At 45.7% G+C, this 18,595-nt stretch overlaps 1 protein-coding gene across 1 annotated transcript in view; it reads left to right on the forward strand.

The window, feature by feature from the left end:
• Positions 1 to 18,595, forward strand: part of SLIT3 (slit guidance ligand 3) — a 598,836-nt gene that overhangs the window by 86,811 nt on the left and 493,430 nt on the right. Inside the window, exon 4 of the mRNA XM_077757361.1 lies at positions 12,049 to 12,120. Coding sequence (XP_077613487.1) covers positions 12,049 to 12,120 — 72 coding nt within the window. The remainder of the gene's footprint in view (positions 1 to 12,048; positions 12,121 to 18,595) is intronic.

The raw sequence follows: 18,595 nt of genomic DNA on the forward strand, positions 1-18,595 counted from the left end.
AAGTCTGTGATGGGCTGTGCTCATGCCATCCTGTTTAGAACCAGCTTTGCTGCATTGTTTTGGAGATTTAAAGTTGAGGGGGGGACTCCTCATAACTGTCTACTATGAGGAGTTTTCTCTTAAATTGTAGCAGAAATGACTTAACATTAACCATAGGCTGCTCGAGGAATGCTTCATGTCTTGATGGAGCGTGCTTTGGAGGAATTCTCGATCCTTCTCCTCTGCCCCCCAACATGCTCTCCCATATTCATTCAGCACAGACAAGAGAGAGTTAACCTTTGGGGGCCTTCTGCCTTTTCTCTTTAGCACCCCTCATTCTGTAATGCCCCATGTGGTATAAGAGACTTTCATCCTCCCTCTGGCTTTCCTCAGTTCTGAAACTGTCCTTGCTTCCCCTCAACCCACTATACAGATCAGATGGTGTGTGTCTGGTGCTCCATACTCTCAGAACACTTCTTCCCGGACTGTAACCCAGAGTTTTAGTCCATGGTGTTGTGATTGCTACTCTCTGGTAATCTGGTTGCAGTTCTCCAGCAGGTCCCTAATGAGATACTCTGGTTTCAATAGCCAGAGTGAAGTGGCCAGCACAGGGGTGCTTGGGCACCATTTCATAGCAGTGTACAGCACCGCAGACTTCTTGCAAAGTTTACCATCTCCATCGCATTTGTTCCTCAGTAATTTTGTGAGATAGGTGAAGTGGGTATTCACTCAGTCACCCATTCATTCATTCAAACAACCAGTCAACCAACCGACCAAATAATCAAACAGCAAATATTTATTGAGCACTTACTACTTGCTAGAAACTATTCTAAGTTCTGAGTTGCAATGAAAAAATTTGACCAAAAAAGTCTTCCCTTGGCACCTCATGTGTATGGATAATGTAATAGGTATCATTATTCCCACTTTTCATGTGAAGAAGCCAAGAGAAAGAGAGTTAAACCTGAAGGACTTATAGCTGATTTAGAGCTGGATGTAGAATCTAGGTACCCTACCCATGTCTCAGAATAAGGAGAGTAATGTAGGGGTTTTAGGAATCCTCTCTATAACCCACTGATTCTGTTGATGTAGAAAACCAGGGTACTGTGGTTTTACACAGACCTGCAGCTCTTCAGGACAGAACTAGGACCATCACCCAGCTTCCCAAAGTCCCAGGCCTGTGCCCTGTCCACAAGCTCTTGTCCATGAGTTATTGGCCCCGTAGGCTCTGTTATCTTGTCACTGCCCCTCACCCATTTAATGACCTCTGCCTTATTCCATTTGGGCTGCTATAATAAAAGACCACAGACGGGGTAGCATAAAGCAGGAGATATATTTCTTACAGTCTGGAGACTGCAAGTCCAAGATCAAGATGCTAGCTTGGTTATGTTCTGAGGAGGGCCCTCTGTTAGGCTACGCACTGCTGACTTCTTGCTGTGTCCTCACCTGATGGAGAGGGCAATAGATCTCTCTGAAACTGTTTTATAAAGGTATTAATCCCGTTCATGAGGGCTCTGCTCTCAGGTCCTAATTAGCCTCCCAAGGTCCCATCACCTAAATCATCCCCTTGGGGGTCAGGGGGACACAAACATTCAGACTGTAACAACCTCTCCCCCCTTACTCCATCAACTCCGTTGTCCATTTTTTCCAACATTGTAATTCCTGGAAAAACCCCAGCTTAAGCTGAATTCAATTTCAGTTGTTTGCATGCCCTCACCCAGGCAGCTTGGATGTGTCTGGAACAAACACATGCTTATATAGGCAGATGTCACAACGCAGGATCACTAACCTCACTGGCTGCTCTCCCACTAGCCTCCGGCCTTTCCTGGTCAGTTCAGTCTCCTGCTCTTTCCTGAACAATGATTTCTTACTCCCTCTTCTCAGTCATCCAACACCTCCTTCTCCTCAGTCCCTGCTGACTATCCAGCTTCCCTTTTCAGTGAGAAAATAGAAGTAATCAGAGGAGACCTTCCATAGACTCCCATTACTGTATCTGCCATACCCTTGTCCCCTAACATCTGCCTCCCCTGCTGTGGCCACAGATCACCTATCTTTGGCCCTGTCAAAGGCCATTGCCATCACTTGTGCACTGGAATTTTCCTTGTCACCTATTCAGGAGCCTTGCTCTAAAACTTTCCCCCTCAGCCTCCTGCATCATCAACTTACCCTGTTTACCATATCATTCTCATCAGTGTATAAGCACATTGCAGTTCTCTCCCATCTTAAAAACTAAAAACAAAAAGCCTTTATTGACTTCATGTTCCCTGCCAGCTACCAGCCCAGTTCTGTCCCCCTTTATAGCAAGCCCCCTCAAAATCAGTGTTTCCCCTTGATTTTCTCCTCCCACTTTTTTCTTGAGCCACTCCAGTTAATAGTTCATTCCCACCTCTACACAAAGCTGTTCTTTCCAGGTAACTACTGAGCTCCACGTTGCTAGAGCCAATGTCATCCTCATCTTTCTCTGCGTCTCAGCAGCAATCCCGCCCCACCCTGGACCTGTCTCCCCTCACTTGGCTTCCGCAATTCCACCCTCTCTTGCTGCTTCTCCTTCCACACTGGTGGCTGTTTCCTGCTCCCTCTGCTCTCCAGGGGATGGCACAACCCAGAACTGTCCTCACTCCTCATCTCCTTTCTTTATTTCCTATGGTAGGGCCATGGTTAGTGCATTTATTTATTTTTAAATGTTTATTTATTTATTTTGAGAGAGAATGTGAGCAGGGGAGGGGCAGAGAGAGAGAGAGACTCTCAAGTAGGCTCTGCACTGTGAGCACAGAGCCCAAAGTGGGGCTCGATCTCACAAACTGTGAGATCTCACAAACTGAGATCATGACCTGAGCTGAAACCAAGAGTCAGACGTTTAGCCAACTGAGCCACCCAGGTGCCTCAGTGGTTCATGCATTCAAGTATCATCTACATCTGTATCTTGATCTTATCCTGAAGCCCAGGTTTGTGTATCCAATTGCTTATCAGGTATCTACACTTGGATATTTATGGGCATATCAAATTTAATGTATCCAAATCTGGTCCCCAGACCTTCTGTACCCACACTCCTTTCCCTTCTCTAGTAGCAATAGTTCCACAGCTTTAGATGTACAGGCCAAGCCTCAGTGTCAACTTCCATCACCCCATCTCTCCAGCATCGGCAAATTTGTCTGCACCACCTTCAAAACATTTCTATTAACACCTCTACAGCTGCCACCCTGGTCACAGGGTAAAGAGAATTCCCCAGAGAAGGGAGGAATCTGTGCAAAAACCCTGAGGCAGGAGAGGATGCAAGGCTGGAGTATCTCAGAGGTGATGAGGCATGATTCTTGAGTCTGGGGAGCTGCCTGACCTTTTAGGGTGAGGACATCACTATGCAGATCCAAGCTTTGGCCACCGTCAAGTAGTCTGGCTGGCTGAAATGGGTCGGGTCAGCTCTGAGGGATATACATGACTCTGTGGCATGCTCAGCATGTCTGCAGTGTATGTTGGGTGCACGTGTGTATATATGTGCATTCACATGCCTGCCTAATTGTGTATTTTCTCCCACCCTAGACATGTTTTCCTGGAGTCTGAGCCTTTATGTACTAATGTGGCTCCATGTACAATCCACTGGGAAATTCTGAGAGACCCCTGCTTGTGAATTTAGCCCTAGATAAAGCAGCCTGTTGGTCACAGCCTCTGGAGTTCCCCGAATTGTTCTAGGCACAGTGACTTAGGTCTCATGGGTTAACCACCCTGGAACAAGAGGGGCTCCCAGAGCCCTTTGGCTCATTCTCTGTAGAGTCAGTAGTATTCTGCTATAGCTGCACACACGGGACTCTTACCCTTCTTTCTCCTTACCTCCACTCTCCCCTCCTAAAATCAAGGTTTTCTGGAGGGAGGGGTATTTGGGCATATGGGCCAGAGACAGGGAGACTCAGGCCACTGATGTGCTCTGCTTTCTTTCTAACAACCGACCGTGTAATTGGAGGAAAATTGGCCCAATGTGAGGTGTGAGAAAGTTCAAAAGGGGTTGTTTGGGAGTCTTTGTGCTTGTTTTCTTTTTCTGCTAGCATCCTGAGTTGGATGCCAGAAAGGTGAGATCCTGGGCAAGCCTCGGAGCTCTCTAGAACAGTCCATAAATCTCAGTACAAAGTCACCTACAAGGGCAGGCAGGGAAGTTCTGAATAGACAGAACTTTTATATCTGAAAGGGGAACAAGAATAAATGCCCTTTAGAAATGGCTCTGGATTTCCCTCGTGCCCTGGGGACAGTGATTCTGGGACCCTCAGAGCCTTCTGAAACCAGAGGGAAAGGATCATTATATAGGGCTTGGACAATAAGGCCAAAAGAGCACAGGCTCAGCTTCCTAGTCTGCATTGACTCAGTTTCTCTCTATATAAAATGGGCAAATGCTCTGTTACTGACCTTCGTCTTGGGATTGTTATGAGGCCTGCTGGTCACCCAGCAGAAGAGTGTTATTTGGAAGTAGAATAGTGAATGGATTCAAAGACAGTCTTGGTATCAGAGAGCCCTCTTTCTAAACCTTACTTATCAGCTGTGTGACTTTGGATGAATTACATACTCTCTCTGTTGTCTCAGCTTCCTTATGTAAAATAATCACAGTAACAATGTTTACTTCAAGAGTCATTCTAAGGGTGAAATGAGATAGTGCATATAAAACATCTCACACAGTCCTTAGCACAGCATAAGTGCCCTGTCTTCACAGAAAAAAAGGAAGGAAGGAAAAGCAAGAACAAAGAGATCATCATTGTTCCTTTGATGTGAAGACAAGCTGGCTATTACGATAGTTCTTAACAAATATCCGAGATCCCTGTAGATTTCCCAGCTTCCTTTACAGTTCTGTTCATGCCGTGCTGTTAGTTCTGGCCAGTAGACTGAGCACAGAAGTGATAGGAGCCACCACTAGTTCTAGAAAGCTAGGAGCTGGCTCCTTGTTTTGCTCTTCCCCAGCGCTGCAGACTTGGAGACCACAAGTTCCCTCCATCACCTGGCAAAATGGAGCAAGTCCTTTATGTGAGTGTAGAGTCTGTTTACTTTGTTAACCCACTGAGATTTTGGAACTCATTGGTTACTCTAATAGCCTTGAAGACCAACACTGTCCTCTGTGAAGGAGAAGTAAATCTGTATTTCTGGCCTCCTAGGTCATCTAGGGACGCTGATGGTGATAAGAACAGTAGCTACAACAGCCACCATTTATCGATGCTTTGAGAAGCGCTGAGGGCTGGGGCTCAGTCTGTTAAGTGGCCGAGTTCGGCTCAGGTCATGATCTCACGGTCCGTGGGTTTGAGCCCCGCATTGGGCTCTGTGCTGACAGCTAGCTTAGAGCCTGGAGCCTGTTTCAGATTCTGTGTCTCCCTCTCTCCCTGACCCTCCCCTGCTCACAGTCTCTCTCTCAGAAATAAATAAAAGCATTAAAAAATTAAAAAAAAAAAAAAAAAAGAAAGAGAAGCGCTAAGGGGACCTTTGCAGATGTTAAGGCATTCCTCCCTCTCAGGTACCTCATGAGGTACATGTTTTGCTATTACATAATAATTGTGTTCCTAAATTACACTTTAAGTTATTTTTAAAATGGGTTCTCTCAAACAACTTCAATAAGGGGAAAAAAACTGCTTAGGGGCAAAAATTTTAGATGATGAAAACAAAGTTGTTTCTCTGACAGAAATGTCAAAAATAAAGGTTTTTAATTGCTATTAAGGACATTTTGAAGTTACAAACTAAAAATAACAGATTTTCAAAATTGGCATAAGCCAACCTAAATGTCAATGAACAAATGCTGAATTCTGTGGAAGGTAAGGCTCAGGTCAACTTGCTTTGGAACCATCAAAATAAATTGTGGCTTGGACTAGAAGTGCTATTAAAAGGAAGCCCCATTAGATCTCAGTAAAGCTGCTAGCAAAGAAAAAAAAAAAAGAAAAGGAAATGGAAATCCCAATGGCAAAGAAAAATCAGTCACCCAACAAAAAGAGGCTCTTGGTGCTAAGGCAAATAGACTTTCTTTCCACACATATGGGAACCATTTCTGATCATGACAATGACATAAACCAACAACATCACAAATCAGCTTTCTTACTTAGCTGATCAGGTTACATCTCATTTGCATTCTGAAATTTGCATAGCAGGAAAAAAGCCTGAATTTTATTTGTTTGACCAGTGAGGAAACCAAAAAAATAATAAGAGGCCATTGTTTTTACAGGGAGCAACTGTAGAAATAACCCTAAATCAGGGCTGTATACTTTTATCACTTGCCAAAGTTCAAGTTTTTTCCACTTATGCTCAGAGTTCCCCTGATGTACAGTGACACCCATATATCCTCATGGATGAGGGTGCCACCTCTGAGTTTGGTGCTGCCCTTCCTCTGGGCTTGCCTGGAGCCCCAGCTCCATTGGCCTCTCCACCTATCCACTGGGGGAGGCTTGGAGCTTCTGCTCTGAATAACAAAGCCACTTTAGCCCTGTTGCTTAGACACATTGATGTTTCTGAAGGTACCAGTAGACCTGAAGCGCATCCAGGCTGCCTAGGAAAGTGCCCAGGGCTGAGGAACTAATTGATTTCACTCCTAAAGTAAGCAATCCCAGTGACCTTTGGGAGTTAGAACACTTTGACTTTTCCCTCCCTCAGCCCGTAGCTAGGCAGCTGGATAGGCCACTGTTCCCTGAAGAAAGGAAAGGACTTGACATGCTGTGGCCTTGCCCTGGCCTCCTGACATACATGCTTCTGGAGCATACATGCTTCTGGAGGCCTCATGTTCTGTCCTTCACTCAGTGGGTGGAGTGGGGGGGGGTACTGAGTGAGCCCCACAGTTCTTGCCTTGCCTGTCAGTGAGGCAGGTGAGTCTGCAAGAAGCTTCTGGAGAATGCAGACAGACAAGGGGCCCCTCTGGGAGTTTTGTTCACCTCCAAACAGGATGACTTCTGTCACCTAGCCCAGGAAGACCATTGATCTTTCAGATTCCCCAAATTTGCCATTCCTCCCTTCATGAAACATACCCTTCCTGAAGCACCACACACTTGCATGCCTGGGGCTGTGTGGGCTAAAGTTGGGACAGCAGGGAGACATTTTCTACACTTGAGGACCTTCAGAGTTTTCTGGGAAAATGAGACTTACACATGAGATGGTAAGTCAAGATAGTCTATAATGAAGAGCTAACCTAAATATTATCATTATCTATGGCAGCCAGGAGCACAGGCTTCACATCAGGTGTCTGGGTTCAAATCCTATCCCCATCATTTTGGTCAAGTTGGACTTTGGGCAAGTGCTTTAACCATGTTAGGCTTCTGTTTCCTTATAGGCCTACCAAGAGTGCTAGCGTCAAAGCATTTCTGTGGGAATTCGATGGGATAGCACATGTAAAGGGCTTAGTACAACACCTGAGTCATGACTTTACTCTTATTACTTGCTACTGATATTCGTTGTCAGAACATATTTGAGAGATCCCAGTAGCATAGAAATCTTGAATCTGAACACACCATGTTCTTTGTGCTTGTCTCCCTTCTCTGTTCCTTTTGGCAGTGATTGGTAGTCTCAGCTGATCAGTTACCCACTTAGTGGGAGCCCTGGCGGCCAGTTTTAACACCTCCACCCTTGTAACTCCCTCTGACTGTCAATGATGCCTCACATGTATCTCCTACACTCCAATACCATTCTCATCCTTAAGCAGATCCTCACACAGTCACATGGATTATGCAAGAGCCCTCATAATTAGTCTCCTTGCTTCCTTTTTCACTCTCTACCAAACGAGGTTTACTGCTATTCAAGAGGACTTTCCAAAATCCAAATCAGATGATAATTTCCTTGCACACCCCTCTCCTGTGGCTTCCCATTACTCCCAGGAAACAACACAGCCCAGATCCTTTATCATGACCCTTGCCATAGGACCCCTGCCTGGCTCTACAGCTTTATTACTTCTGCTTCTCATGTCATCCCCACAGTCTGGTGGTGTAGCCTACTTCCCAGGGGCCCCTTGATGTCTTGGACCTCTGTAGCCATACAAAAATATAGAACTCTTTGTCCCTGTCTCTTAAAGAGTCGTACTCATGCTTCGAAAGTAAATTCTAACCACTTCCTTTGGGAAGCCCTCCTTCACCAGGTCTGGGTTAGCTCACCCTCCACTGTGCTCCCAGGATACCTTTGTTTTCCTGTCTATCTTCTCCACTAGCATCTGATATTCAGAAGGGAATATTCTTATTCATCTTTATACGTTCCTATTGAAAAAGAACTGGTGAGATGAATGGATGGTGTTGGATGGAAAGGTGAGGTAGATGGATAATTGAATGGATAGATGAATGGACAAATTCAACAACAAAAGTGGCAACAGCTCTAATCAGATCTTGCATGTCGGTACCTCCAGGAAGTTGATCTCAGCAGTACTGCAATGCTTCATGGTTCAGTATGATCTTGCAACTCACAGACTGTGGTCTTTTGACATTGATGCTGCCCATTGTTCTAGCAGGTAAAGCTGAAAAAGAGTACTGATCTCTCAGGGAAGAGAGGGTAGAGAGGGCTTTATCTTATCACTGACCTGGCCTATGGCTGGTTTTTCAGTCCCCTCAGGTCTGCCCTCATATGGGTCCCCTTTGGTCCTTTTCATCCAGGCCTCATGGATCTGTTTTCAGCTTGAACCACAGCAGGAGATTTTCACCTGTGGATCCAGGGTAACAGAGCAGTGGATGACATGAGGGATGGAGGGCCTCAGGGCCACAGCCCCTGTCTGCAGCCCAGTGCTTCCCTGTTCCTCTCGCAGGAAAACGACCCATTTCATACTAGTCATTTTCCTGTTCAGGAGCCACTCTATAGCAGCCGGGTGGGAAGTGCACTTTATGCAGCTTGGAGCCTTCATCAGCCCTTCAGCTGGCTCAGTTTGCTAAGTAAACGTGAATAAGTCCTGGAATGACCTGGAAATGAAATGGAGCATCGGGCTCCTTGTGATAGGGAGAGCCAGCGTGAGGCCCGCCCAGACTGAAGCGGAAAAACCCAGAGGCTCTGGGAGAAAAAACTGGGTCCAGCTGCCCTGGAAGTCTCATCAGGGTTTATGAAGCAGCAGGCAGAGCACAATTGGCTCGGTGTGGTTGTGTTTTTATTTTTGTCCAGCCACAAATACTGAAAAATGATTCCTTCCCTTCCTGGAGCTTTGGAGCCAAGCTCGTTTTATTTTTAGCTTCAACTCTGGTTTAGGGCTTTTTAGCACACTAAACACTGTACCCACTGCAGGCCTCAGTGGGCCGGGTTTTAGGATTTTTGCCTAGACTGAAGTGTTGGTCGTCTGAATGTAACTCTCACCCGGATCTGTGCAGCTGTGACAATAGAGGGTGGTTCCAGACAGACACATAGAGACCCAATTCTGGCCATAGGGACCGCCAAGACAGTTCTTTTCAGGGAGGAAAATGTGTTCAGGATGGGTGGTTGTCTGGGCTGGGGCTGAGGAGGTGGTAACCCTGGATGAAAGGAAGGAAGGGGGTGGGGGGAGAAAAGGAAGGAGGAAGGAAACTGTCAGTTATTACAAGGCTTTGAGTGGTTAGTGGTTCAGAACCAGGGCTCTGGAGGCAGACTGCCTGGGTTCAGATGCCATCCCTACCACTTCCTAACACCGTGGCCTTGTGGAATGTGCTCAGCCTCTCCAGGCATCAGCATCCTCATCTATAAGCTGTGGGTAGGCATGACGCCTGCCTCCATGCTCTCCTGCCTGTGATTGTGCCCATCCATCATGTAGCATAGCATCAGATATGCAGTTAGGACTGCATCATTTTTATTATTATCATGATGCTCTTATTGCAATGCTAAACACTTAGGCACACACTGTGTCATTAAGAATTTCTATAACCCAACGAATAGGGTTATTTTGCAGAATGGAACACTGAGGCTCAACAACAGGCTGGGTAACTACCCGAAGGTCCCACAGGGAGATCAAGATACTGTTAGACCTGAGCGCACCTCTGGCTAGCCCCAAGGTCAGACCACCACACCTTCTCTGGGATCAGTGCTCCCACATGACATAAAGGGACCTATCACTGACTTATGGGAGCTGCTCTAAACAAGCAACTAGATTACCCCATCACTCTCCTCTCCCGTGGGCTCCTCCAGTCTTTCCATTTTAGTTACAGGAACATGGAGAGTGGATACTGGGAGTGATCACTGGTCACAAGGCATCTGGGTGACTCAGTTGGTTAAGCATCCGACTTCGGCTCAGGTCATGAACTCATGGTTTGTGAGTTTGAGCCTCACATCAGGCACTGTGCTGATGGCTGAGAGCCTGGAACCTGCTTCAGATTCTGTCTCCCTCTCTCGCTGTCCCTCCCCTACTTGCACTCTGTCTTTCTCTCTCAAAAATAAATAAACATTTAAAAAATTAAAAAAAGAACACCAGTCACACTCAGTGAAACAGAAAGTAGAGTGGTGGCTATCGGGAATTGGGGCAAGGAGTTGTTCGATGGTAATAGTGTTTTAGTTTTGCAAGACGAGAGAGCACTGATAGGGGAGTCAGGTTGTTCTTGGGGAATGGCCTAGAACTTGAGCTTATCCAGTCCAACTTCTCAGCCTCTAGTCTGGTCTCCTTGCAGTCAGGGGGCCCACAAATAGCATTGCTGGTCCACACCTGCCCCCACACACTGTGAGCCCCTTCAGGGCTGAGCAGCACACTTCTGACAAGAGCCTTATTCTGGGGTCTTCAAAGCTCCTCTCTCACATGCTTTGCCCTTTTTGACCTCCTGCTAGTCCTCTGTCTCTCAGAAATTTTTGGCCATCAACCTGGGATGAAAGGGAGAAAATAGGAAATTCCCACCCTGAGAAGCATGTCTGCTTGCTATAGTGGAGAGAGTGTGGGCTTTGGGGCAGAAATAGGGAAGAAGCTTATCTTTTCTTCAGTTTGCTTAACTCTAAGATAGGATAGTATGGTTGTCCCAGGTAACCAAATTGGCAGGTTTCTCTAAGAAAAAAAATTCAACCAGACTATAAAACTGTCCTTTTGCTCCAGAAGATTTTAAGGATTCTGGGGACAGATTTGGAGACACTGGTTTGATCAGTCACTGATGAAGCTGTATAAAGATGCTAGGACAGAGAGGCAGGGGAATGGACAGGAAGGAAGATCTCCCTCTTCACCTCCTGCTCTCCAGAGATCAGCCTTATTAGAGCCCACCATAAGGGGTTGGTGTCCCTTGAAAACTCATGTGGCCTTCTTTACTGTTGGTATTAGCATTGACCATTTCAGGAGAGAATCGGATTGGCTCTGTTGCCGCCATCCAACGTGGGGCTTCCCTTCTGGGCGGAGTTTACCTCCAGCCACATGGCATGCCCAGACTGTAGTCTTTGACCCAAAGCTGACTGCTCCATTAGGCACAGTGGGGACAGTGCCCAGGGCCAACGATACTTTCAGAGGCCCATGAAAATGTTTTCATTTCTTTTAAAATTAGAAGGAAAAAAAGCCTTTCAGGTCAAAGTAAATGTTATAATATTAATATATTTCTATACCAACATAGTTATAAAATATGATACTAATTTTTTTGTGTAGATTTAGGGGCATGCAAAGGCAAAAGTGCCAACGGCCCATGAAAGTTATAATACAGCCCTGCTCCAGGCTGGCAGGGATTGCATTTGGCCCCTCAACCCATGGCCTCCTCTGTTTCCATAGTAAATGCTATCTCCCCACTGCAACCACCACCACTATCTAGGATGAAATATTCTCTCTAGTATTTTATTTCTTTTTAGGGACCCATTTTGCATATCAGTTTCATCGCTTGGCAATAGCTACCTGGAGCACATCTCCGGAAAATTTCAAAAGCCTTGTCTGGGATCTGTGGGAAAGAATGTTGTGATCAATTAGTGATGTCTGTCCTAGGCTCTTGATGGCGAAAGGGCAGCGCATGGGCTGTGCTGTGTTCTTGCCTATGAATGACCTTTGCTTTGTATCTCTAGCTTGACTGCAAACTTTGCAAAACAGAATATGCCTTAACATGCTGTGGGTCTGATGTTGATGTATCTAGAAAGTCTCTTAATACATGTTGATTGATTGATTGATTGAAGTGAGTGTCTGTGAATACTCTTGATCCAGTTTAATGTCTCCTGACACGCTTTCATTCTGTTCTTCATCTGTAGGCGCCTGAACAAGAATAAGCTCCAGGTCCTCCCGGAATTGCTTTTCCAGAGTACACCAAAGCTCACCAGACTGTAAGTTGAGCCGAATTATGTTCTTTACCTGGTGTCCTGCCTGGCTTTGGTGATATGGATATTGTGGTTGCCTTTGTGAGTGGAGCTTGGTACCGTGCAGAGCTTGGCAGTTAGGCCATACGCATGGAGACTTGAAGCTGGGCTTCAAACTGGTGTGCCCCCTACACTCCCCTCCACACCCGACATTTTGTTCCCATTTTTCAGATATCAGTGGCTTAAGTGGCCAGTGAGGAATAGTGACTTATGGTAGTGGATCTCTTCTTTGCAAAGAAGGACACACTGCCATTTAACATGGGTCTGACCTCACCTCAGGGAAATGCCCTAGGGATGGGATTTGAGGTATGTTTATTTACAGGAGACACCAGTGGTCTCAGAGGACATTTTATTGGATAACACTTTAATCTCACCCTGCAGACGGGTATAACCCCAGGCCTTTGCCTGCTTCCTACCTCTACCAGTCTGGGAACCCTGGGTCTGGAGATCTGTGATTTTGTGGGAAAAAGAAGAAACATCTTGAATTTTGCTTTATCTTCTGGAATGATCCAGGACATAATGCAAGGGGAAGATTGGAGATCCTTCTGTGCGTTTATTCAGTATGAGAGTTTGGAGGTTCAAGGAGCTTGAGATGCCCATCAGAATGGAGATTGTGGTTGGCATATTGTGGGTGTTATGCAGGTGTTAATTAATTGACGGTGAATGGCTCTATGATTCTGAGCCTACAAGTCATACTGGCAGTGACTTGTGTGTCTCATGGGGTGAACTGGGTTGGCCCAAGCCTTGATTTTCTGAATGAAGTGACAGTGTCTGGCTGCTTTGTAGTCAAGCAGTGAGATTTACAGCCTGGCTGGGAAGACTCTAACATTATTGGGGAGACTCTAAACTTGTGGCCACCATTTACATTCCAAGTGGCTGTGTTTAATACCTGTTTATGCAGTCAAACAATGCATGTAGGCTCCAGGATACATGGGGAAATACAAAACACATGTCAGTGTGTGTGCTTAAGAATGAGTTCTGAATTAGAAGTCTGTATCTATATCTGTGTGTACATACACATAAAGAGACTATATACATAGATGTATTTTAAAGGGCACTTTGTTGGAACAGGAATTGCACTGGTAGGCTGGTGTGTAAGTGGTGCATCAGTCTTGCTTGCCTTCTCTAGGACACACCTGTACCCTGTCAAGGTTTCCTCACGCTGTGTACTGCATTTCTCTGGCTCGGTCCACCTGGCTGACTTTGCTATTTGTGGGCAAGAATATGCTCCCCTTTTCACCCGTCCATGCTGAATCCATCTTGATGGGCATGAGGATGGATAAAGTGATGTTCAGCAACCTGAGCATCTAGCTGAGCTGGATAAACGATACTAAATGGGCATATGGGGAAACAACCTGGTTTTTAATTTCCTCTTCCTGTATAGTTCTTTCCTTACATGCTCACCTAATAGCCATCTCTCCACCACATTGTGCTTTTTCAACCTGCTCCTAAATAATGCTGACTCTAAACTCTTCATCTGGAATCTCAGCATCACTTTCTAAGCAAACAGAAGGTGTCTGTGGGGCTGGGGCTGCTGGAAAACCATGAGCGGGTGGGGTCTGAGTGTTCCACTTGTTACAGGGTGTCGGGCGGGCTGGTTCTTGCTCATGGAACATGGCCTCACAGCCGCTCCCCACGGCCCTCAAATGATGCCCATTTTGTGTAAGGCTGCTTTTGATCCAGGCAGAGGAGGGATTTCAGGCAGTGATAACAGGTCTCTGGTGGCAGCCTAGGCCATGGGAATCCCCAGGGTGGTATCCTGTCACTTTCTAACTAAGAGAGGTTGGGGGAGTCACTTTCCCTTCTGTGCCCGAATATTCCCATCAGTATAAAGGCAGACACTCCCCTTCCCTTTTATCTTCTCGCCAAGGAACTGTGAGTATCAGACGAGATCATAGCGTGCATTTGTTTTCTAGGGTTTACAGTGCCGTGTGAGTGTAACTACCGAGGCAACTAGTGTTACTCCCGCACTTCACATATTCTCAGCCTTGCTCTCTGATCGCTTTCTCCTAGATGCACGAAGAAACCAGCAGTTGCTATGGGCACTGAGGTGGATGGCTCTGAACTTTTGATTCAAGCCCGGGAGCCACAGCTGGGAAGGCAGGAACGACATTTGACTCAGTCTAATATCTGTCCCTCTCCAGGTCTTAGCCAGGCACAGAGAGGGGTACACATATGCACTCACCGCATATGGGTAGATGAATAAGTGAAGGATATAGGCCTAAGTATATAAACAGTGCCCTTAAGGAGCTTTGGTTCTTTTATCCCTCATTCATTCATTCCCTCATTCATTCATTCATTTAGTAAGCTCTTCCTCTGTGCTTGTTCCAGCCCGGCTTCTGCTGGGTTTTCAGGTGTAGACATGAAGGATGTCCACTTCTCTGTGTGCCTCATTGTGACACATTCTGAATGGCTGCCAAAAAGCTGAGAGCTAAATATAATTTTTTTATTGAAGCAACTGTATTAACTCAGGTTTTGGCTATAATCAGCAATCCCTTTTTTCTCTCTGGGCTTGATCTTTGATTTTTCTTAATGGCCCTATTATGTCTTTGTCTTATTTTGTCAGCCACTCCAGGGCCTTTTTGGAAGCAAGCAGGGTACAAATTAGAAATCAATAAATGTGCAATCATGGGTGTGTATACATATGTCACTAGATCTGTATTAAAGGAGCATTGAATCTCAATAGGCACAGTGAGGTATTTTCCAGGGAATGCTAAATGTGGGTACTGTGTGGCTCTTTACTCCCTAGCATACCATGTGGGATAAGTAGCAATTCTGGACACGCCTTTTCCTTTCTTGTTATATCTGTAGACAAAAACTGCTTAATACTTCATGTTTATCCAAAGAAAGCCTTTTGGCAAGGGTATCGACATGTAATAAGATGTTTTGAGGAGTGATGGGAAAGGGAAATAATATTTGTTGGAAACCTGCTATTATATTAACGCTACTAACCACTAAGTGACAGAAATATGACTAAAGTTTGTTTAATCCGGAGAGGAAAGATCTTAGTTTATATGCCTGGGAAGTTCAGAAATAGTTATGGATGGCTTTAGGAACAACTGGATCCAGGGGCTTGGTGATGTCATTGGGACTTCATGTCACTTCTTCAGTCTTTTGTAGCAGGGCACATGATGGTGAGCAAAAGCAGAAGATTCCAGGTACTAATCTGGCAATCCAGTAGAGTCAACAGTCCTGCAGAAAAGAACCAGTGGTAGACTGCTTAGCTTGGCCACACATCCATGTCTGAGAGCATTGCTGTTGCCAGTGAGGTGGTGTCCTCTGACCAGTCAAGTTTGGGTCATGGGTTCACCCAGTCATTTGAGGATGAGAGTTTGCAGGGTATGGGAATGAGTTTCCCAAAAGAAATAATAATTCCATTATCCAAAGATGGGGGAAGTGATGCCAAACTTGAAAACAACAGATGTCTACAAATTTATTGAGCAACAACTTTGTGCAGTTTGCTGTGCTTTAAATGAAAGTAACACTTCAAGGTAATAACAACTGTAAACCTATTGACTAGCAGGTGCTGATCTGAGCACTTGAGGTATAACTCATTTGATACTCCTAACAACCCTGTGGTACCATACTATGACTATTCTTATTCTATAGATATGAAACTGAGGCTCAAAGAGGTTAAGAAATTGCCCAATATCCTACAGCTACTTAGTGACAGAACCAGAATTCAAATTTGGGTAATCTGATGGGAGTCTGTGCTGTTTTTCTACTGAAGGTAGCAACCTGCCTCAACCTTCCCATTTTATAGTAGAGGAAACTAAAACTCAGAGTTTAAATTACTTACGCATATAGCTCACATTTCTAAGAAGTAGCACTACCCTGGGGACTTTGCCTCAATGCTCAGATTTAACCTTTATACTAATCCTGCAGAGAGGATCATTATCAGATCTACTTCTGATGCTTAGAGGGGTTATCTAACTTACCCCACTGCTGTATAACCAGGATACAATGGAACTAGGACTCATATATGTGTCTGTCACTGAAGAGTCCTTCAGTTTCCTACCATGCCAAGCTAGCTATTGTGGAAGTGATGATAAAAAGGGTTTATAATGGATCTGTCATACGTCTAAGTGCTTCTGTAAGGCCTTTCCTGGTCACTCCACCCCCCATCCACCTACTGATCCAGTACCATCGATTCATTGATCCATATGTATATTAGTGGTATATCTGTCTTCTTACCCTGTTTTCAAGCATGTATAGTACAGGCCAGAGAATCATAGAGCTTGGAAGTGCCCTGAAGATTAGGTAACATCACTATGGTCTGTAAAGGCCAGCAAGGTCTTCTCTGCCATGCCTTTGGCACGCAATAAATATTAGCTTCTCCCCCTCTGGACATAGATCAGAAGGTTCTAAAGTGTTGGGACTGTGTTTCCACTCTTCCTAAGATCCCTACCACTCCTGACTCAGAGCTGAGCATAGGAGGTGGCAGTAGAGTTGAGGGCTTAAAAGGCTGTGAGCTTGTGGACAAATTATTTAACTTTCCTGAGTCTCAGGTTCATCATCAGTAAAATAAACAAGAGCACCTACTTCTCTATGTTGTTGTGAGGATAAATGGAAGTGACCCATGGACAGCCTTCAACATTGACTGTAGCACATAACAAGTGCTCAGTGAAACATGGCTGTGGTTGACTTTGCTGGCTGACTGATGCAAGCAGTGCATATGCCACAGCTTTGGCATCTGTGGTATCAAAACATCAGCACCTGAGAGAATTCAGGCTCCAAGAGATATAGGGTGAGGCAGCAGTGCCCTTGAAGTAGGAAGATCCTGGTCTTCAGACTGGTCCTCTACAACCCGTGAGCTCTGTGGCCTGAGACATGTTACTTTCCCTCTCTGGGCCTCAGTTGTCTCATCCAGACAGGATGGCACAGAGAGTGGTCTGTTACATGGTCTGTAGGTTATTAATTTTTCCTTTTTGTGTCCCCTTCTAGCTTTCTCTTTCATCTGCACATGGGAAAGGGAGTGAAGGATTTCCGGTTATTTGGAGGTTAAAGGGTTAATGTTGCCAGGCATCCTTAAAAGGAGCAGAAGACAAGGTGAAAACAGTGATTAAAAGTCCTCTGCATTTTACTCAGAAGAGAGCTTTAAGGAGATGAGGGGCACAGTGGTTCACAGCCAGTTTTTAAGAGTTTGACTTTGCTGTATGATGCGTGGGTCCTTTTGGCCCCTCTGTCTGGATTCATGTCCAAAGAGCCCATTCAGTATTTGGTAGTGGTTTTCAACCTGTAGCTGAATAAGCAGCATGACAGCAGCAGCACAGGGGCCTCCAATTATCCTCCACTCAGTTCTACAAGGTATCTGACAGCTTTAAAAACAGTCCACTGGGGTTAACCCCCCTGGCCCTCACTTGCATCTGTGGAGTTGCAAGAGACTTGGAAGGTTAGTCTCTCAGGCCGCTAAAAACACTCCGGAAGTGTGGCCAGCCAACTAGCCCCGAGTCACTGGGCTGTTGTCATGGTAAAGCAGCGTCCCTCCCAGAGATAAAGGCTGTGAAACCTCCGTTTCCAGGGAACTTCCTTCCAATGTGGGAGCCCTCCTCTGAACTCTCCTCTCTGCTTGCTTGTACCTCTCCTTCCTTTTCTCCATCATCCCATCTTATCACTGCCTTGCGTGTGTGTGCCCTGTACCCCCCCTCCCACAGGAATCTGCATGCAGCAAGGCAGTCTAGTGCCTCTTTGAGGCAGCCCAGTGCCAGAGTAAAGAATGTGGCCTTCAGAGCCATACACACCTGCGCTGGGGTCCTACCCTTTGGTGACCCTGAGCAAGTAACTTCAACTTTCTCGGCCTAGGGTTGGTTGACTGTACAAGAGGGATCACATTCACAGTTGCTGTCTTCGTTTGCTTGGGCTGCTGTAACAAAGTATCTCAGATTGGATAGCTCAAACAACAGAAATTTATTTTCTCATAGTTTGGATCCTGGAAGTTTAAGATCAGGGTGCCAGCAGGGTTGGTTTCCTGAGGCCTTTTTCCTTGTCTTCGAGCTGTCATTTCCTGTGTCTCTTCATGTAGCTGTCCCTCTGTCCATGCTCATCCCTGCTGTTTCTTCCTCTTCTCATAAGGGGACCAGGCATACTGGCTTAAGGCCCCTCCCTCATGGGTGTGTTTAAACTTAATCACCTCTATAAAGACCTGATCTCCAAATACAGTCACATTCTGAAGGAATGGGCCCAAGGGCCTCAATTGGGGGATGCAGCAGTCCATAACAGTTCCCAAGTACATTATTACATAGTTGCATGGATCAGGTGCTTTGTGACCTGCTTCTGTGTATATCCTCTTTTTTCATCTCTGGTCTAGGGGGTCAGATACTATAATATTTCCATTTTAGAGATAAAGAAACAGAGTCCTAAAGATTCGGACAGCTTACCCAAGGTCACAGAGCCAGTAACTGGGAGAGCCAAAATTCAAACCCAAGCTTGCCTAACTCCAGAG

This window comes from Crocuta crocuta, unplaced genomic scaffold, assembly GCF_008692635.1.
Source record: "Crocuta crocuta isolate KB4526 unplaced genomic scaffold, BGI_CrCroc_1.0 scaffold131, whole genome shotgun sequence".
Lineage (NCBI taxonomy): Eukaryota > Metazoa > Chordata > Mammalia > Carnivora > Hyaenidae > Crocuta > Crocuta crocuta.